This window comes from Notechis scutatus, chromosome 8, assembly GCF_049901735.1.
Source record: "Notechis scutatus isolate UNSWTSFEM ecotype Mainland chromosome 8, rNotScu1.2, whole genome shotgun sequence".
Taxonomy (NCBI): domain Eukaryota; kingdom Metazoa; phylum Chordata; class Lepidosauria; order Squamata; family Elapidae; genus Notechis; species Notechis scutatus.
Genome location: NC_142016.1, coordinates 9,287,971 through 9,309,454, shown reverse-complemented (window position 1 = coordinate 9,309,454; position 21,484 = coordinate 9,287,971). Strand labels below are relative to the sequence as shown.

The window sequence follows — 21,484 nt, the reverse complement described above, 5'->3', positions numbered from 1 at the left end:
TAAAGGCAAGATGAAAATAGATAAATAAACAAACATCATGCTAGAAAAGGCTGCTTTGAGATTAATGGGAACATCTGGAATAGCTGAGGTAACCAAATGAGCTCCTCTCTGGTGCCTTTCTCTGGAGCATTTTAGATAATTAAAAAGTGTAGGTGGCTATAGCCCAATCCAAGAATAGCACATTTCCCGAAGTGGGACGGTGGCAAGGAACATCATAGGGACTAATGACAGAGAACAATCTCTCCAATTTACCTTTTGCAAGTATGTTTTTCTGTGTGAGTGATGGAAACAAGAGAAAAACAGAGGGGAAATCATGGCAGCCATTTTGTGAAAGTACCTGAGTTATAGTTTCTACTTGCATCTATTCTTAAGGATAGTGGTTCAAAGGTCCTTGTTTTCCTGAATGAGGCTGTGAAAAATTCCTACAAAATGTCAGCTTATCCTCCCCCACTATTCAACTGGGATTCAGCCTACAATCAAAACTCAGATGCTATTTGTGTCTGGTAGCACCTACATGATATCCAATGCCCCTCTATCCTCTAGACCAATGTTTCCCAACCTTGGCACCTTTTTAAGATGTGTAGACTTCAGTTCCCAGAATCCCTCAGCCAATACAGCAGTGTTTCCGCTAAGATGTGTGGACTTCAATTGCCATGCTGGCTGGGGGATTCTGAGAGTTGAAGTCCGCATATCTTACAGTTGCTAAGGTTGAGAAATCCTGTTGTAGACCACTATGTTCATCCAACAGCAAACAGTGTACAATTTCCCTGCACTGTTGATCCTCTGGCAATGGTCTATATCAGGGGTGTTAAACTGGTAGCCCGTGGGCCAATATTGTGGTTCATCAACTGCCAGTGGAGATGGCAGTCGAGTCAGTTGAATCACAGGAGATGGAGAAGGTGCTTGGGTTACCATGGGAGCTGGCTCTGCAGGAGGTCTCAGAACCAGATGCGGAGCAGGGCCCATCTACTCACACTCAGGTGGAGAAACAGTTGTTTTCAGGGCCTGAGCTGAGTGAGGAGGAGGAGGAACAGCTGGGCCCTGTCCCAAATGCGCCTATGCACAGACGCAGGACTGAGGGCCAACTATCCAGGAAAAGAAGGAGATGTTAACAAGGCCCTTCCTGGCTGGGATATAGGAGGAAGGGTGTGTGAGGCAAGGTTGTTGGAGACAACTGTTCATGCTCCAGAAAAGTTCCCTCCAGCACATTCTTTGCTAGGGTTTCCTTGCCACTAACCAGGTCATTCAGGACTCTTTGTGTTGGGACTGAAATGCTAATTGAGGCTCCTTGAAACTGTTGTGTGAATCACCTAAGGAAGTGTGACCTGGAGCTTTGTCAGTGAATGCCATGTATTCCTGCCTTTCTAAATAAAAAGGGGTTTCTCTTCACAAGTAAGCCGTTGAGTGGGGCTCATGAAGGCTGGGTCAGAACAGCCGGATGCATCAGACGTAGGCCATACCCACCCCAGCTCCGTGAATGGGAAAAACATCACGAAATATCACGTGACAGCAACGTGATGCCATAGGTTTGACACACGTGGGCTAGATGATAAGAGCAATAAGAAACATTTTTTCTTTTCATCTGGTCCAGTACATAAATACTAATGTCACTTTTTATAAGGACAGATGCTAATTGAAATTGAATTGAATTCAAGGCTTCCCCATCAGTTGCAACAAGACTGCCTGACTATTGGGCAGATAAATACAAATACAAATAAATAAATAAACAATAAACAAGGCATGTCTCAACACAAAACTTCCAATTACTCTGGGGGTATATTGATAAAGATAATCCGTCCTTCATATGGAGTTTTCTGGAATGTGTCATGGCAACTGCATTCCTTTTCTATTTGGCTTGAAACATCTTGCTGCTTATTCAAGCAGTTCCTTTGGTCAGACTGAAGAAGCTACAGTCAGATAAACAGTGAAACATTTGAAACCAAGAAGAGAAGAGAAGAGAAGAGAAGAGAAGAGAAGAGAAGAGAAGAGAAGAGAAGAGAAGAGAAAGGTTCATTTAGTGATCATTCAAAGTTACAACAGCATTGGAAAAAAGTGACTTATGACCATTTTTCACACTTACAACCGTTGCAGCATCCTCATGGTCACATGATTAAAATTCAGACACTGGCAACTAACTCCTATTTACGATGGTTGCAGTGTCCTGGGGTCATGTGATCAGCTTTTGTGACCTTCTGACAAGCAAAGTCAATGGGAAATCCAGATTCACTTAACAACGTTACTAACTTAACAACTGCAATGGTTCGCTTAACAACTGGGGCAAGAAACTGGGGCAAAACTCACTTGACAAATGTTTCACTTAGCAACATAAATTTTGGGCTCAATTGTCCTCATTTGGCAGCTAGTGGCGCGGCACAATGATCCATACACCACTGTATTTGTCCTTCTGAATTGTGCCCACGCAATTGGCATTTTACATAAGGTTTCTGTTTATTGTAAGCTTCACCCAATTGCTGTATGAACATCTAAAAAAGTTTACAAACCATAAGAAACCTAAAAATCAGATCTGTTTATTTCCTGCTTGTTATCTCAACTTTGCAGTTCAGCATGACATAAACCAAACAGCCTTGTGACAGATGGAGATGAATTGTCAGCAAATTGTCAGGATGCAGATATTATTGCAATGCTGGGAAGGGCTTCCTGGGTTGCCATCAACCCACAGGGAGGTCCTTCATTCTTTTCCTCCGCTGGGAAATTGAAATTAAAATGCTGCTTGGGAAACTGAAACCTAAAAATAAGATATAAAGGACTGGGTCAATATTTAATAGCTGGAATGTGTGGACTTTTTTTTAAGCCAGTGTACAAGGAGCAGCTCAGGAAGGTTTCGGCAAGTCCTTTAAGTGAATGAAGCGTACTAGCTTCATTTATTAAGAATAACCTTATTTTGTTTCCTCTGTTGGTTTACAAGGTACCAGGTAGTTTGGATTTTAATCATTTCCTTTTGGGTTACAGAATTTTTTGAGCATAGTGAGGGAAATCAGAAGTTCTCGGTTGGCTTGGGGGAAATATGTTCAGATTTGGTACCTGGGCTGGCTAGAAAACAGTACTGGTTGGAAACTTCAGTTCTGGGGATAATGGTTGGATGGACTTCAAGGCATTGGATCAGCAGTCAGAAGTTCTTAGCTGTAGAATGTATTTTCTTACCAGAGTTAAGGGGCGTGCATAAGCGCACCAACGTGCCTACCGTCCCTGCCCTAATGTTCCTTTTTATTTGTATCCATTTCATGTACTCACAATCATGTTTATACATATACATGTTATCTAATGCATGCTTGACAAAATAAATAAATGCATAAAATAAAATTTCTGTTTTTTACTTACAGGTGCATTCACAGCAACGATGGGTGAGAAATAAGACCAATTAATTTAATTCTTAATTAATTAATTAATTAATTTTCTAGTCCTAAACATGTTGTCAACCTTGTATGATATATGATATGAGTTACAACAGCTGGGTTCACTTGGCCATATAAAAGAGATAAATACTATTTTTAACACCATATTAGAGGCATCCTAGGTAGGAGTGTTTGAGTGCGAGAAGTGTGTGTGTGAGAGAGAGAGAGAGAAAAAGAGGGAGGGAGAGGGAATGAGAATGGCAATTGTACACACGTCAGCATCGCCCAACCATGGAGGAAAAGGGGAAGGGGAAAATGTTGGAAAAAGAGAAAGAAAGGGTGTTGACTTCTGATTCCCTTTGAAGCAGTAGAATAAGATAATAATATCAAACCTCAACTTTTTACTTTTACATAGTAATATAAACTAGCCATTTCTATAACAACCTAAATCCTATTAATCAAAATTTCATTTTTTTTCCCCACCTCAGACAGAAGCAGTTTCCCAAAAAAAAGACCCAGCAGGTTTTCTAGGCATAAAATGAAATTAAGCCCCTCCACCCAAATTTAGGCCTATTTTAAAACATACGAAATGGGGGGAAGGGCTGGGGGACTTGCCGTTAGGAGCGCCCCGCAGGCAGCAATTCCTCACCATGAGCTGCTCCTAATGGGTGATCATGGCAGAGCACGGAGAGCTCCCTACTCCTGCCAAGCACCTTTGTGGCAGACCCAAGACCTTCAGCACCCACCGCTGTTGATTTCCCTTCTGCCCATGCCGCCGCCGCGTTTGGAGCTGCCACTTCCACATTTGGAGCACCGCTGCTGTTTGGAGCACCACTGCCATTTGGAGCTGCTGCTTCTGCATTTGGAGCTGCTGCTGCCTTTGGAGCTGCCGCTTCCACGTTTGGAACCCCACCGCTGTTTGGAGCACTGCCGCTGTTTGGAGTTGCCATGTCCGCATTTGGAGCTGCCACTGCGTTTGGAGCTGCCGCTTCCACGTTTGGAGCACTGCTGCTGTTTGGAGCACCGCCGCCATTTGGACTGCCGCCACCACTCCAAACACGGTGGCAGCTCCAAACACAGAAGTGGCAGCTCCAAACATGACAGCGGTGCTCCAAATGGCGGCGGCACTCCAAATGGCAGCGGCACTCCAAACACGGAAGCGGCAGCTCCAAACGTGGCGGCGGTGCTCCAAATGGCGGCGGCACTCCAAATGGCAGCAGCACTGCAAACACGGAAGTGGCAGCTCCAAACGTGGCGGCGGTGCTCCAAATGGCGGCGGCACTCCAAATGGCAGTGGCACTCCAAATACAGAAGCGGCAGCTCCAAACGTGGCAGCAGAATGGGCAGAAGGGAAAGCAACAGCAGTGGGTGCCAAAGGTCTTGGGTCTGCAGCAAAGGTGTTTGGTGGGAGTAGGGAGCTCTCTGCGCTTCGCCATGATCACCCGTTAGGAGCGGCTGGTGGCAAGGCTGCCTGCAGGGCGCTCTAGATGAGGATGCAAGGGGGGGAAACCCTGCCGACCACCCAGTAGCCCACCACTGCTACTATTGGTCTATGAGGTACCGGGCAATTTAGGTTTTACCCATTTATCTTGGGTTTATATAACTTTTTAAGCATTGTGTGGGAAGTCAGTAGTTCTCAGGTGGCTTGGGGAAAATATGTTCAGCTTTTGCACCTAGGTTGGCTAGAAAACAGTACTGGTTGGAAGCTTCAGTTCTGGGGATAATGGTTGGATGGACTTCAAGGCATTGGGTCAGCAGTCAAAAGTTCTTAGCTGTAGAATGTATTTTCTTACCAGAGTTAAGGGGCGTGCATAAGTGCACCAACGTGCCTACCGTCCCTGCCCTAATGTTCTTTTTTATTCGTATCCATTTCTATATCCATGTATGTATATAGTCACCATGGATGAATAGGCAGCAATATAAATTCAAATATCTGACTGGCACATATCTATTTCCTTAGGACTGCTAACTGGGGTTGCCATTGGGCTTGGTAAGTTGTTTCTTTATGGATTGTCATATTGGTGGGTGGGAGAGTTTTGCATTAGAGGAGTTCCCAGTTCAAACAAGATGTTTAGTTTGGAGAAAAAAGAACTCCAGATTTTGGGACTCTTCCTAGTGCGGATGGAACTTAAGAATGTTCTTCCATTATTTTTCCTAGCTTTTAAGAAGCCCATGCACCAAGAACCTGTAGTGCCCAAGTCATTTTTGTTTTAACAAAAATGATTTGAGGATCCATAGGGAGGTTCAAAGCTTCGGTGACAAGTGCAGTCTTCAATCTGTATCAGAGATGGGCAACAGCTGAAACACTCATAGAAGTGTGGGAAATGGTTGTGTCACTTTTTTCACTGCCATTTTAATTCTGAATGGTCACTAACAAATGATTGTAAGTCAAAGGCTGCCTGTAGGTTCCATTTTACCCAGATGGATTCCTGTATTCTATGCAGTAGTGTCGTGCTCCTGTTGGAATCTGATTCCGAGGGAGAGGTGGAACAGCTGACAGGGAGTGGGAGTGTGGCTCTGGTGGCTGTGGAGGAAACTGGGGAAGGGAACAGTCCAGCTGGGCATTCAGAGGAAGACCCAGGCCCACCCCCTCTTCATCGTATGGCACGCGGGGAGGAATGGAGAAGGAACAACATGGGTTATGGGGGAGAAAAAGTCCCTGATTCCCTTCATTAGTTGCAGCTGGGAAAACAGGATAAAGAGGGTGTTTGCGCACAGCTCCTTGCTGGAAGCAAAGCATGGATTATTTTGGTTTGTCAAGTCTTATCTGGGTTCCGGAGTCCTCCCAACTGTGGGTGTTTCGTTATCTTTTGAAGTCTGCAATTCCTTATCCTGCCCTTTCTCGTTAATTGCTGCAACGTGGTTTGTGTTGGTTTTTATTTATAATTTAGATATACTTTGGGTTCGACTGAATTTCTTCCCTTTAAAAACTGTTTTTCTCCAGCCGATGAGAAATGGACATTGGGGGCCAAGTTGGAGGTATTTTAGGGACTTTACCTACTTTTGTGACTTTGTTGCTTTTGTGCCACGCCATGGGTCATCACAAGTGGGATACAGTCAGCATGCCGTTAATGTTCACAGAGCACAACGAGAAGCAGCGTTTTTGTTGAAATATTAGTTTGCTGCCTTCCGTGAGTAAAGTCACTACTGGGTTAGCGTGTAGCTGTTTCTGTTAAGACTTTAAGGGGAATACAGGCAGGGGAAGTAATTTAGAAAGCCAATTTATTGGTTAAAATGCTGGATTGCTTTAAGGAGACATGCATTCACTTTAACTGTGCAGCTGATTGAATGACTCTGGTGAGAAATAAGGTGTGGAGAGAAAAATTGCTAGAAAATGCAGTAAATGAACAAGTGATATGAATTTACTTCAGATCTAGTTAGTTATGTAACTAACAGCATGCTTTTCAGGAACTGCCTTCATCGGTGGTCCATTGGCACTGAGTGCCGTGGGGTTCACGGCCACTGACATTGCTGCTGGGTCACTGGCAGCGAAGATTATGTCAGCCGCAGCCATAGCCAACGGTGGTGGTGTGGCCGCTGGAAGCCTTGTTGCCCTTGCGCAAGCAGCTGGTTAGTATCACTTTTCATTTTTTTGCTCTCTTGCAACAAAACCTGTAGTGACCCAGCCATTTATTATGCCATAGCATTTTGCAGATGATTGTCCCATTTCCTCAAATGCCTAAGTTGTGATTTTGAAAAAAGGGATACTTATATACTTGTGGGAAGGTGCCAACAGGAACATAGAAACTGAATTTTATTGCTTTGGATGGTTTAAATAAGAGAAAAAGTCAGCCTGGAATGTTGCAACATGCCTTTTTCTCTCGTGCATCATCATCTTCTTTTAACGACTCCATAATCCTTTGCGGGGTGACGTCTGAGCAACTGAATGGAGCTAGCAGAGTATTTAATGGCCAGATGCCTTTCCTGTTGCCAATGCGGAGTTTTGTTCAGCATATATATTCCCATTGTGCCCAGAGAGAGAAATATCTGCCTCTATCTAGGATCAAACTCACAGTCTCCTGATTGTGAGGTGAGAGCTCCACCTCTAGGCCCTTTTCTCTCATGGATAGGCAACCTTTTTTCCCAGGACCACGTGTGACCCACCCCCAAAAAAGTACTCTTTGTGGAGACTTAGCTGACTTTGCATAATTGGCATTAGTGGACAACAGTGTCTTATTGTTCCATGGTGGGAAACCCTAATATAAGTCCTAAAATTAAAACCAAGACAAATCCTTGGGTGTCCAATCATACTTGGCCAATAAAGAATTCTATTCTATTCTAAAAAATGCCAACTGATGGATTGATCTGTGGGTTTGGCCCAAAGATTTAAATCAAGAGTCCCCAATTTCTGTCTCGGTACCTTAACTATTATAACCCACTGGCTCTTTAAATGGTTCAAGAACCAAAGACCCCAGGTTCCTAGCCAGCCATTTTGGTAGATCCACCCTTCTCCAGTATGTAACTTTCAAATAACAATTTGTGCAAAACAGAGAAAGTTTTCTATTACAACTCAGAACAAAAGACTGAGCTGTGGGAGTTCTGTCAACCTGCTCCATGCCAGCCATAATTGGGCAGAAACAAAGCCAGACGTCTCATATAATAACCAAAACAAACCAAAAATATTTTGGAGTATTTTGGCCAAGGAAAAAAACTGAGATTCAGAGCCCTGATAGCAGTACCAGGATATAAAAGACAATTGACTGAGTTTTAAACATGCTTGGGACAAACATCTGATAGAAATGAAAAACGAGATAATAAAATATAAAAATAATAAATAATACATTCATTCATTAAAAAGTAAACAAAAACTCTAGTGGTTGTTGTCCAAACCTGGTACAGGGAATCCTCAACTTACCACAATTGAGCCCAAAATTGGTTGCTAAATGAAACATTTGTTAAGTGAGTTTTGCCCTATTTGATAACCTTTTTTGCCAGTTAACTGAATCACTGCAGTTGTTAAGTTAGTAACATAGCTAAGAATTTCCCTATTCTTGTTACTTGTCAGAATCTTGCAAAAAGGTGATCACATGAATTGTCTTAAATATGAGTCAGTTGCCAAGCATCTGAATTTTTAATCATGTGACCATGGAGATGTTTGCAATGGCTGTAAGTGTGAAAAATGGTCATAAGTCACTTTTTTCATTGCCATTGTAACTTTGAACAGTCACTAAATGAGTTGTTGTAAGTCGAGGACTACCTGTACTGTAGCATTAGCACCAGGGTTCCCTTTTTATTTGGAAGAACAGATGTTCTTATTGAAAGGATGCAACGAGAGATAGGATGGCTTTGTGTTTGTGATTCCTCACAACACATTCCTTTCAAAAATCAATTACTTCCAGGAGTTTTTGAAGGGTGTATTGAGGGCCACACTGGTATACACGAAGCTCTGCATGTTTTTTTTTTTTTTGTATCTGGCTTTGAAGAACAACCTAACTGGTCGCTTGAAGTCAAATGGACATCCTTGCAGAAAATATTACACTAATTCTATGAGAAGGGTATTTTTTAAACAAATATTTTCAAATATACCTCTCTCTTGTTTTCTCCTAAACTTAATTGGATTGTTTCTCTCCATCCCAGTATTTAAAGATCTGCCTGCATTTATTTTTTCTATTGTTTTTTCCTGAAAACAAAACAATTGGCAGTTTCTACTTGATCGAATGAACATTCGGAGGGAGGTGGGAGGACAAGAAAAAGTTACTCAGAATAGAGGCCCCACCCTGGAAACATCAAACATTTCTCTTTGCCCAGCTACCCATTTAATCCTTTGATGTAGAATATATATTAATAGTATTCCAAACAATATGTAATTGTAGGATAAGCATTCTTGAAGATATACTGGAACAGAGAATATACAGATCAAATCACCAAGTGCAAAGTAGCTTTTGGGTTAAATATGGCACCTACTGCATCAACAGTGCTCCAGGATGAATAGATCATATGTCCATATGACTGTATTTTAACAGGTGAACATAAAATCATTTGCATTTTAAACAACAAAAGGGTACATGAGAATGAACTTTACACAGCCCAAGATTGAATGATAGTCAAATAGCTATCCAAAACCAAGGTATCAGTGCCAAACCTTTGGGGAAAAAAAAAGCATAACAATAATTAAGAGATACTAAGTTTAGCCACATTTATCCTGCTGAATGTGAAGTTTCAGAGCGCCTTGAAAATAAAGCACTTAGTGTATGTGTATATGCGTGTGTATATTTCTAAATCCCAAAATCTATAGCAAACAATGATTTTCTGGGTGCACTTACATGAGTACTTAAATGGACAATAAACAAGACTGATGTATACTATTTACACATTTACAGTACTTCTGCTTATTTTTCCTAGCTCAATTTGCATAAGATCTGACTTTTAAGTTTCCAAGACATCAAATTCTTTTTTTTCCAGACATTTGTAGAACATTTGATCATTTGTTTTTCATCTTCCTAATTATGTTACATTTTTGTTTTTCACCCTAGGGATGGCAGGCCTTTCTGTCGCTACCAAAGCTGCGATAACAGCCATTGGTACAGTGGTGGGGCTCCTGCTGTAAGAAATGTCTGGAAAGTTCACGCTATCTTTAAGAAGACTAGCATTTAAATACATATTTGTGAACTAATAAGCTTAATTGCTACTAACCAATAATTGATTTATGTCAATCATACTCTGAATAAAATAATTTCACAAGTCTCTTCTTTCTGTTGGCTGATTATCTATATATATAAAAGCGAAATACCACTCACGCATCATCACAAAATCTCCAGAACCATAAAGCCTACAAACTTGAAATTTGGCACGTATGTTCCTCTTGGCTTCTAGGTACTCACTAAGAAAGGATTTTTCAAAATGACCATCAGAGCATTAGTATTTCCTATATTGTTATTATTAACATGCTCTGAAAAGAAATCTGTTCCAACTGCCAATTGCCTCACATTCCATTACCTCAGTTCAAACTGGCAGACGTTCCACTCCTTCACTCAGGAGTGTCTGGGGCTCCTTACAGTACTAATTTATTTTTATTTATTTTTTATTTTTATTTATTTATTTATTTATTTCGATTTGTCAATTGTTTACAAGATAATAGGTATAAGTATATACATAGTTATGAATACATGAAATGGGTACATATAAGAAAAATAAAAGAAACAATAGGACAGGGACGGTAGGCACCTTGGTGCGCTTATGCACGCCCCCTACAGACCTCTTAGAAAAGGGGTACCTCACCAAAATGTCTATGCCTTCCACCTATGGAACTGCTTCCGGGCTCAAAGCGACAGGAGCGATATTCCCTTATGTGTTTCAATCACCAACCACCACTGAGCCAACTGACTGAACCAAATTTCTCCTTCATAGCCCGATCACAAAGTTTTGTCACGAAGCACGGATATCCAGCTAGTACATACGCAGAGCTTCTAGCACTTAAACAAAGAAGTATTTGACACTCTCAACTATAGTTAAGGGTGGGGTTCTTTTTTGGAATTGTAGATATTTGAAATAGGAAAAATTTGGTGTATTGGACTTGCTTTTGGTAAAGGAGAAATAGTATCTGTTGGTTATGTTGCGGTTTATTTACATTGGGATATTGGGACCCTCTCAGGACTTTTAAATGGATTTTGTTGCAATTAAGAGTTAAGATGGGAACAAAGGGTGGGATGCAAATATTTTTACTACCAGTTCTGTGGGCGTGGCTAGGTGGGAGTGGCTAGGTGGGCATGGCCACGTGCCTGGATGGGCGTGGCTTCTTTTTTTGTGCAGCACCCCCTGCTCCATTTTTTTTTACCTCCTGGGCAAAGCAGTAAGACAGCGAGGGGGATCCCGGCACAGCTGATCGTCAGAACAGCTGATCGTCAGGAGGGGAAAAAAAGAAATGCCAGTTCAGCTTCTTACTACCGGTTCGCTCAATCAGGCCAAACCGGTAGAATCCCACCACTGGATGTGAAACGCTGTGTTATATAATGTTGATTATTGTCAAAATCCTAGAGCTCTGCATAGACTTTTCGCTGGTAACTGGATTAAAGATGTTACTTATTTGATTTCCCTATTTATTAAATAATTATTTAAACTTATATAGCCGCCCAATTCACACACAATGACTCCAGGCAACATGCATTAAAAATTCAGTTAAAAATCCACAATTTATCACCCATCCCACGGTGGCAATAATTCTATAAGACAAGCAACTTGATAGGCTCAAGCCTGCTGACAAAGCCACTGTAAGCTGCTCAGAGTTACCTTGAGGTAAGATGGACGACCAGTAAATTTGATGGATGGATGGGTGGATGGGCAGACAGACAGACAGACAGTTTTCAAGGCCTTGTGGAAAAGCAACAAGATGGGAGCCAACTTCATCTCTGAGGGAATGGTGTTCCAAAAAGAGGGAGTCATCAGAGAGAAGCCCTTTTTCTATGTCCCACCATTTCTATCCTACATCCAGGCCAGAATCCCAATCAAAAGGGACCCACGTTATCCATTTCCTCCAGCACCCTTGGCCAAGGGGAGCGGGGAAGAGACCTATATCTCTCTACCAGGTTAAAAGTACTAATATCCCCTTTTAAAATGCTAACCATGAAGCTTAAAATCCCAGGCAACATTACTACAAAAAAGATGTTGAGACCTTGGAAAAAGTTCAGAGAAGAACAAGTAAGATGATCAAACATATGAAGAATGGCTTCAGGTTTTGGGTCTGGCTAGTCTAAGATAAAGGAGAGTTAGAGGCGACATGATAGCAGTGTTCCAATATTTGAGAAGCTGCCACAAAGAAGAGGGGGTTAACCTATTTTCGAAAGCACCAGAAGGCAGGACAAGAAACAATGGATGGAAACCAATCAAGGGTAGAAGCAACCTGGAATTAAGGAGAAACTTCCTAACAGTGAGGACAATTAACCAATGGAATAGCTTGCCTTCAAAAATTGTGGGCGCTCCATCACTGGAGGTTTTTAAGAAGAATTATTTTAGGTAATTAAAAGAAACCTCCTTTTCAAAAACAGCTAGCCTTCATATCTTGTTTGCCTCTAGGCTCGGACGGAAGGAACCCAAGGAAATTCTCCCAGCAAAACGTTTTGCAGTTTGTCCAAGCAACTTCTTTGGCTACACTGAAGAAACCACAGTCAGATAAGCAGCAAACATTTCAAAACCAAACAGGAAAGAAAAGTTAGTGGGGAGACAAATGATTAAGGACTTAATCATTTGTCTCCCCACCAACTTTTCTCTGCTATTAACTATAGTGTGTGTGTGTGTGTGTGTGTGTGTGTGTGTACAGTTTGGGCAGTTTGGATATTATGTAATACCAGCTATTTTTATTTTTAAACCACAGCTCATGGTTCAAGCATTGTGTAAGATGCAAGCCCCTATGACTTCTTCAATAAATGATAGTTGAAAAAGCAAAGCCTACCGTGTGAAGCATCATCAGTTCTATGATTTTACTGGTTGACTGGCAAGAGGAATAATGCCGCAAACTACCTTGTTTCCTTGGCTCTCATGGGATTAGATAGCGTGTCAGAATATAGAACACATTAAAGCCAAAATTTAGCTTTACAAAACACCACTGTCAGCTGCCTCCTCACTCTCTGCTTGTGCTTCGATGCCATGCGATGAAAATCTGCTATGAACTATGGAGGAGCGGGGAGGGGAGGGGAAAGCAAAACTGACTGCTGTTTGGGGAAAGCAGAAGGAAATTTTGTATCCTCCCCCCCACCCCCAGGCTGCTTGCTGTAGCTCCCCTGAACCCTGTTTCATGACCACCCAGCTGAGAGAAGAATGCTGCTGCATGCCAACCTACACTTGAAGTAACCATTCTCAAAACATCTTGAACGTGATGGTCAGGGATGGGTTGGCAGTGATGGGAGGCAACTAAGGGAGGGAAATGTTGAATTTAGGGATGGTTGTGCGATTCTCAGTTCTGCCTGCGCATTCTATCTAGCAATGTAGGCAAAAGGCCATATCTCTACAACATAGGCCTGAATATGGTCTCTTACTTGTCTTTGGTTAGACTCAGTCTTTCTCCAACAGCCCTCCAGAGGTTGCTTCTGGCATTTTATTTCTTGATTGATCAGATTTATAAGTTTCCGAGGGTTTCTTTAATAGGTTTAAGGTATCTCAGAGCTTGTCCAACAAGCTGTAAAGCTCAAAGAACATGTATGTCCAGTGGTCATCTGCAGCCAACTTGCACCAGCTTGTGAGAGCTAATTGTGAAATTTTCTGGACTGGTCACTTGAGAGCAGAACTAAGCCATAAGACCCAGTATGCCAATCAGCTGTTTGGGGGATAATGGTGTGGCGTTGCTGGTTGTTAAACAACTATCCATACCCCACTGTCCTTCTGAATCGTGCCCATGTGATCGGCATTATATAAAGTTTCTGTTTCTTGCAAACCTCAGCTAGTTGCTATCTGGACATCCAGAATAAAATCTTGCAAACAGTAACAATCTTAAAAACCTGCTCTATTTATGTAACTTTGCAATTCTGCATGATATAAACCAAACAGCCCCGTGACAGATAAAGATTATCATCCAACAGGAAAGTGTCAGGATGCGAATATTATTGCAATGTTGGGAAAGCCCTCATGGGTTTCCATCAACCCACAAGGAAGTCCTTGATTCTTTTCTTCTGCTGGGAAATCGAAATTAAAATGTTACTTGGGAAACTGAAACCTAAAAATAAGATTTGGGGGCTGGGTCAATATTAAACAACTGGAAGGTGCATCATGGCAACCAAGGCAGTTCTACTGCAATACTATTGGCTATCTGTCACTAGCCATGCCCACTGTGGACAGTTTTTAAGCCACAGGGATGGTCAGTGTACACAGAACACCTCGAGTGTTAAGTCCTTCAACAAGAATATCAACTAGATTTAGTAAGAATAAGCTGCTTTTGTTTCTTCTACTACTCAGAGGGGTTGGCAAGGGGTTTGCTGGTCATGAGCGCACTTTGGGGCTGAAACGCAGTTTCAAACAGGTAACTAATCGACTCAGGCAGCTCCAGTGAATACAGCAGGTGGGCGCAGAACTCGCCTGGGCAGCCTGGGCAGGGGAAAAGTTAGTTATTTAAGGAAAGCATAGCACAAGGACAAGTGGCCGGCCCAACCAGAGATAACAACTAGGGGTTCACCCGAACCCTGCCGACCACCCAGTAGCCCACCATTGCTACTACTGGTCTATGAGGTACCGGGCAATTTAGGTATTAGCCATTTATTTTTGGGTTATATAACTTTTTAAGCATTGTGTGGGAAGTCAGTAGTTCTCAGGTGGTTTGGGGAAAATATGTTCAGTTTTTGCACCTAGGCTGGCTAGAAAACAGTACTGGTTGGAAGCTTCAGTTCTGGGGATAATGGTTGGATGGACTTCAAGGCATTGGGTCAGCAGTCAGAAGTTCTTAGCTGTAGAATGTATTTTCTTACCAGAGTTTCTATTTTTTACTTGCAGGTCCATCAATAGAAATATGGGTAAGAACTAAGACATTTAATTTTCTGCTAATGAAGATGTTGTCAACTTTGTGTGATTTAGTTACAGTGACTTGGTTCACTTGGCCGTGTAAGGTGGGAAAATACCATTATTAGTACTTCACATCAGAGGTGGGGTGTTTGAATGTGAGAAGTGTGTGAAGAGAGAGAAGGAGGGAGGGGAGAGAGGGAGAGGGAGGAAGAGAGAGATTGGTGACTGCATACAAGTCATCAAAGCCCAGCTTCTTTTTACCCACATTGTTCATAGAAAAATTCAGTGTTTCTTTTATAACATTGGGAAGCGTGGAATTCGACTTTCCTTGGCAGTGGAACTTGAAGCTTACTATATATGTCAAAAATGTGACTGGCACATATCTATTTCCTTTAGGTCTACTACTAGCAGCCGTACTCGGTGTGGGTAAGTTGTTTTGCTGTATCTCTAAACAATGGGAGAGGAGTTTTGCATTAGAGGAGCAGTTCTCAGTGCAAGCAAGAAGTTTCATTTGCAAAAAAGAGAACTGTAGGAAATTTTGGACCAGAAATCTTCCTAGTGCAGATGGAACATGACAATCCTTTTCCTTTATATTTTTCTAGCTTTTAAGAAGCATATGCACCAAGACTTTGTAATGCTCAAATAATCTTTGTTAAAATTGACAAAAATGATTCGAGCATCCATAGGGAAGTTAAAAGCTTCAGAGGTAGGTGCAGTTTTCAGTCTCTACCAGGGTGGGCATCTCTTGCCCCTTTAAGACCTGTGGACTTCAACTCCCAGAATTCCTGAGCCAGAATTGCCTGACAGCAGACAATAAGGGCCTGCTGCTTATAATTGACATTTTTAAGTGAATTGCTACTGTACACTATCAGTTTCTGAGCTTTTTAAATAATGAAAATGAAATTATTAATTTCCATTCTGCAGATAAGAGACATCAGCAGCAGAATGAAAGGACTGCCTGAGGTCCTCCCTACAAGGGAGTGCATGCTGAACGAGCACTTGTTCAGCAGCCATTCAAACTTACAATGACATTGAATGAGGGCTACTTATGACGGGTCCCCATAGTTACAGCTGTTGCGGCATCCCCATGGTCACATGATCGCCATTGGTAACTTTCACTGCTGGCTTCCTACAAACAAAATTGATGTGGGAGCCAGCAGGTCACAAATGGCAATCATCTGACCACCAGGCACTGTGGTCTCGTAGTCACCTAGCAGCATCACTTAGCAACAGAATTTCCAGTCTCTGTTACGGCTGGTAACAAGAACTACCTGTAGAGTTGGTAGAAGGAATGGGAGCTTTCTATATAGTCCAAATTTTATGCCACAATATTCACCCTTCATGAGCTTACAAGTATGAAGATCACTTAATAATACCTTGTATAAAAAATGGTTTATTAAAAATCTTTACAGGTACGGGTAGTCCTCGACTTACGGCCACAATTGAGCTCAAAATTTATGTTGTTAAGTGAGACATTTGTTGAGTTTTGCCCCATTTTACGACACTTCTTGCCACGTGAATCACTGTGGTTCTTAAGCTAGTAACATGGTTGTTAATTGAATCTGGCTTCCCCATTATTATGCTTGTCCAAAAGTTGCAAAAGGGGATCCCACAACTCTGGGACAATGCAACTGTCATAAGTATGAATCACTTGCCAGCAGCTGAATTTTGATCACGTGATCACGGGGATGCTGCAAAGGGTCACAAGTGTGAAAAATGGAAAAATGTCACTTTTTTCAGTATTGTTATAACTTTGAACGGTCATTAAATGAACTGTTGTAAGTCAAGAACTACCTATAGTCCTCAGCTTATGACCGCAGTCGAGTCCAAAATTGCTGAGCAAGACAGTTAAGTAAGTTTTGCCACATTCTATGACTTTTTTGCTACTGTTCTCAAGCAAATCACCTTAGTTGTTAAATGAATCATGCAGTCATTAAGCATATCTGGCTTCTTCCCCCATTGACTTCGTTGGGAGCCAGCTGGGAAGGTTGCAAATGGTGAATCACACGACTTCAGCCCAGTGCAACTGTCCTAAATACATGCCAGATGCCAAGTGCCTGAATTTTGATCATAGGAATGTTGCAATGGTCGTAAGTGTGGAAAATGGTCATAAGTCACTTTTTTCATAGCTGTTGTAACTTCAAACGATCATTAAACCAATAGTTGTAAGTCAAGGATTGCCTGTCCTTTTTATCCCGATAGATTCCTGTATTCTACACAATGTAATGTCAGTCTGCGTGTCGTTCATGTTTACAGAGCACATTAGAAGCAGCTTGTTTTGAGCTGAAGGGATTAGCTTGCTGCCTTCTTGCTGCGTAAAACCACTCCTGGGATAGGTTTTTAGAAAGCCAATGTGTCAGGGTTCCAAGTAATAGATCCATATCAAGCAAAACTCCAAGGCAGGTAGAATAGGTTTATTGGAAATACCATATTGGCACATACCTGGTGAAAACCAACACTGAAGGGCCCCACGGTTTTCACGTAATTAACCTGTTCTCCGGCCGGTTGCTGGGTAGGCGTGGCCATGGTGGGAACTTCTGGGAGGCCTGTTTTTCGCCTTTCCCAGGCTCTGGAAGCTTTCCTTGAGCCTCTAGGAGGCCAAAAACTGCCTCCCCTGGGCTCCGGAGACCCTCCGGAAGCCGGAAACGGGTCCGTTTCTGGACTTCTGGAATTTCTGGGAGGCCCGTTTTTCCCCCTCCCGAGCTTCCACTGTGGCAGCACTGAAGCTCCAGGATGGCTTTGGCCAGGCCAGCTTCAGGGTTGACACAATGTAGTGGTTAATTTTTATTTATTTATTTGTTCATTTGTTTGTCAAGCATATATTAGATAACAGATAGAAGTATAACCATGATTATTAATACATGAAATGGGTACGAATAAAAGGGAACATTAGGACAAAGACGGTAGGCACATTGGTGTGGAGACATACATACAGTCAACCCCTTTTGACCATGCAGCTGCTTGAATTACTCTGGTGAGAAATAAGGTGTAGAGAGGAAAAATGGGTAGAAAATGCAGCCCACAAACAAGTAATGTGAATTTACTTCAGATCTAGATTATGTCTGTGCAGCTGTAACTAACAGCATACTTTTCAGGTGGTGTGGTCGGTGCGCCACTGGCACTAAGTGCCGTGGGGTTCACGGCAGCTGGCATTGCTGCCGGAACAGTGGCAGCGAAGATTATGTCAGCCGCAGCCATAGCCAACGGTGGTGGTGTGGCCGCTGGAAGCCTTGTTGCCCTTGCGCAAGCAGCTGGTTAGTATCACTTTTCATTTTTTTGCTCTCTTGCAACAAAACCTGTAGTGACCCAGCCATTTATTATGCCATAGTGTTTTGCAGATGATTGTCCCATTTCCTCAAAGGTCCAAGTTGTGATTTTGGGAGGGGAAAAATGGTATCTATATACTTGTGGGAAGGTGCCAATGGGAACATAAAAACCAGTGGTGATATTCTACCAGTTTGGCCCGGTTCTAGCTTACCGGTAGCGCTGAAGATCAGCTGGCAGATCAGTTCACTCCGAGTCTCTCCGACACTCTGCAGTTGGGCCCCCCACCCACCCACCCCTGCTCCTAGGTCCTTTTTAACCTCTCCGTTGTTTGGCACGGCAGAGCGGATTGCTGTGCTAAACAGCTGAGAGGCGCAGTAGCTTAGTTTTTACTGTTTTAACGTGTCCCCACTTGTACTTGAAATGGCTCAAGAACAAGAATGTTTATGTCATTTTAGTCGACCCCTCCTTTGCCAATATATAGCTTTGTTGCCATCTAGTGGTTTTTCTCCAAATCTGGTACTGTAGCATTAGCACCAGGGTTTCCCTTTTTCTTTGGAATAACAGATGTTTTTCTATTGAAAGGATGCGATGAGAGATAGGCTGGGTTTGTGTTTCTGATTTCTCACAAGACACATCCATTACTTTCAAAAATCCATTACTTCCAGGGGTTTTTGAAGGGTGTAGTCCCAAAGATCAAGATGATGGCCACAATGGTACAAATTGAAGCTCTGCACAGTTTTTTGTTATCTGACTTTAAATTAGATACCTACATAATTAGATAAACCTAATTAGCTTCTTGAGACCAGATGGACATCCATGCAGAAAATATTAAACTGATTCTATGAGAAAACTATTTTTTTAAAAAATATATGTTCAAATAGACCTCTTCCTTGTTGTCTCCTAAACCTAATTGGATTGTTTCTGTCCATCCAGTGTTTAAAGATATGCCTGCATTTACTTTTTCCATTTTTCCTGAAAGAAAAACAAATGGCAGTTTCTACCTGATCAATTTCTACCTGAGCATTTGGAGGAAGATGGGAGGACAAAAAAATAAATTACTCAGAATAGAGACCCCACCCAAATATTTCCCTTTACACAGCTACTCATTTAATCCTCCAAAGTAGTATACACCGGTAGTACTACTAGTACTCCAAGCAATTATAGGACATGCATTTTTGAAGTTATATTGGAACAGAGAATATACAGGTCAAATCACCAAGTATAAATTAGCTTTTGGGTTAAATATAGCATATATTGCATCAACAATGCTCAAGGGTGAATAGACCATATGACTATATGACTGTATTTTAACAGATGAACATAAAATTGTTTGGATTTTAAAATGTGTTCTGAACAAAAGAGTGCAAGAGAATGAACTTTACACAGTGCAAGACTGAACGATAATCAATCAGCTATCCAAAACCAAGATATCAGTGCCAAACCTTTGAAAAAATGCATAACAATAATTAAGTGATGCTGAGTTGAGCTGTTTTTATCCTGCTGAATGTGAAGTTTCAGTCTTGAAAATAAAGCACTTAACTAACACACACACACACACACACACATACAGAATCTCAAAATCTGTAGGAACTTCCAGGGTGCAGTTAACTGAGTACTTAAGCAGACAATAAACAACATCAATGCTTAATTGTACTTTTTACATTTACGGTACTTCTGTGTATATGTGTAGCTTATTTTCCCTAGCTCAATTTGCATTATATCTGACTTTTAACTTTCTAAGATATCACATTATTGTTTTCAGACACTTGTAGAACATTTGATAATTTGTTTTTCATCTTCCTAATTGTATTACCTATTTTTGTTTTTCACCCTAGGGGCGGCAGGCCTTTCTGCCGCAGCCAACGCTGGGATAGCAGGTGCCGGTGCAGTGGTGGGGCTCCTGGTATAAGAAAGATCTGAAAAGGAGTTCACAATGTCATTTAGAACAGCACTTAAATACTTATCTATGAACTAAGAAGCTTATTAGCCACTAACCAATAAAGGATTTATCTCAATCATAATCTGAATAATTTCATAATTTCACAAGTCTCTTCTTTCCGTTGGCTGAGTATGCATATATAAAGCTGCTACCTAAATAAAGAAGCATTTGACACTCTCAGCTATAAGCCATATAGAATTAGGAGTGGGATTTTTTTGGAATTGTATTTAAAATAGGAAAAACTTTGGTTTTATTAGAGCTTGCTTTTTGTAAAGGAGAAATGGTAATATTAAACCTGGGTTTTCTTTATTTTAGTTACATTGAAATATTGGAACCCTCTCAGGCCTTTTAAATGGATTTTCTTGCAACTAGAAGTTGAGATGTGGAATGTTGAGTGTTATATACATTAATTATTGTTAAAATCCTACATCTTTGCATAGACCTTTTGTTGATAACTGGGTTAAAGAAGATGAAACTTATAATTATGGAAAGTTTATAAGTGTTCCCATAGAAGTATGGTACTTATTTGAAAAGTAATGTGTAAAATGTTCAAGATTTAAATGAATATTAATATTAATGATAGAATTGAATTGGTATGGATTGTTGTTTTAATTATGTTATATATTTACAATTTTTTCTTTTTTTAAAATACATTGTGTAGTTTTAGAATATACCAAGCAGAATCCGAACGGAAGTTATGTATTATATTAAGTGTTATAATTTTAGGGGAAAGATATAAAGGCGTCATACTCCTATCAGTGATCACAGGAGAAATTTTGCTTAATGAGAAAAGATAATAGACAGCTGAAACAGAACAGACAAAGAATATAAGTATTATGATTTGAATTGAGATGAAATAAATAAAATAAAATTAAGAAAGTCAAAAGAGGGGAGAAGTTATATAGAAAATGTAGAATGATAATAAGATATGGAATGGAATATAAAAATGACCATGAACTTGAATTTGTGTCTGCACGAAGAGATGTAACCCGGGATCAGGCTGCTTTCAAAAAAGCCCCTTCATTACATCACCCAGCAAGATTCAACCAAGCCTGGGACTCAAGACAAGTCCTACAAAGTTACTGCATGGGAGTCTGACAACCAGCCAGGATACATTTTTTGCCACAGGAACAGGAAGCAAGTTCAAAGCCCAACAGAGGTTATATATCTCTCTCCCTCTCTCACCCATGTGCTCCATTTTGCCTAGGACCTCAAAACCATGTGGTCCTGTCCTCCAATAAACCATCTTTCCAAATAGCCTCCATGTTTCCAGTGTCTTTCTCCCCACTTGGAACTGAACCCAGATGGACATTTCTTCCAACAGTCCCACCATTTTCAACCTACATCCAGGCCAGAATCCCAATTGAAAGGGGTCCACATTATCCATTTCCTTCAGGATCCTCCAGAGCTGCAGTGCAATTACCTTCTCAACCACCCTCCCCAGAAAGGGAAAATTAGAGGCAAAACAATTTATTGATCTTAATGGGATCTAACAATGATTTAA

At 41.3% G+C, this 21,484-nt stretch overlaps 1 protein-coding gene across 2 annotated transcripts; it reads left to right on the top strand.

The window, feature by feature from the left end:
• The first annotated feature begins 2,886 nt into the window (after positions 1 to 2,886).
• On the top strand, positions 2,887 to 20,062 carry LOC113420663 (interferon alpha-inducible protein 27-like protein 2B). 2 transcript variants are annotated; one of them, XM_087970577.1, is made up of 5 exons: positions 2,887 to 2,933; positions 3,342 to 3,362; positions 5,314 to 5,343; positions 17,870 to 18,028; positions 19,877 to 20,062. In XM_087970577.1, the coding sequence occupies exons 2-5, from the start codon at positions 3,359 to 3,361 to the stop codon at positions 19,948 to 19,950; spliced, it is 267 nt and encodes an 88-aa protein (XP_087826703.1). In that variant the 5' UTR covers positions 2,887 to 2,933; positions 3,342 to 3,358; the 3' UTR covers positions 19,951 to 20,062. The 2 variants fall into 2 exon arrangements, with proteins under 2 accessions (XP_087826703.1, XP_087826702.1); XM_087970576.1 differs by lacking the exons at positions 2,887 to 2,933; positions 3,342 to 3,362; positions 5,314 to 5,343 and adding exons at positions 14,121 to 14,197; positions 14,766 to 14,785; positions 15,171 to 15,200.
• Positions 20,063 to 21,484: the final 1,422 nt, after the last annotated feature.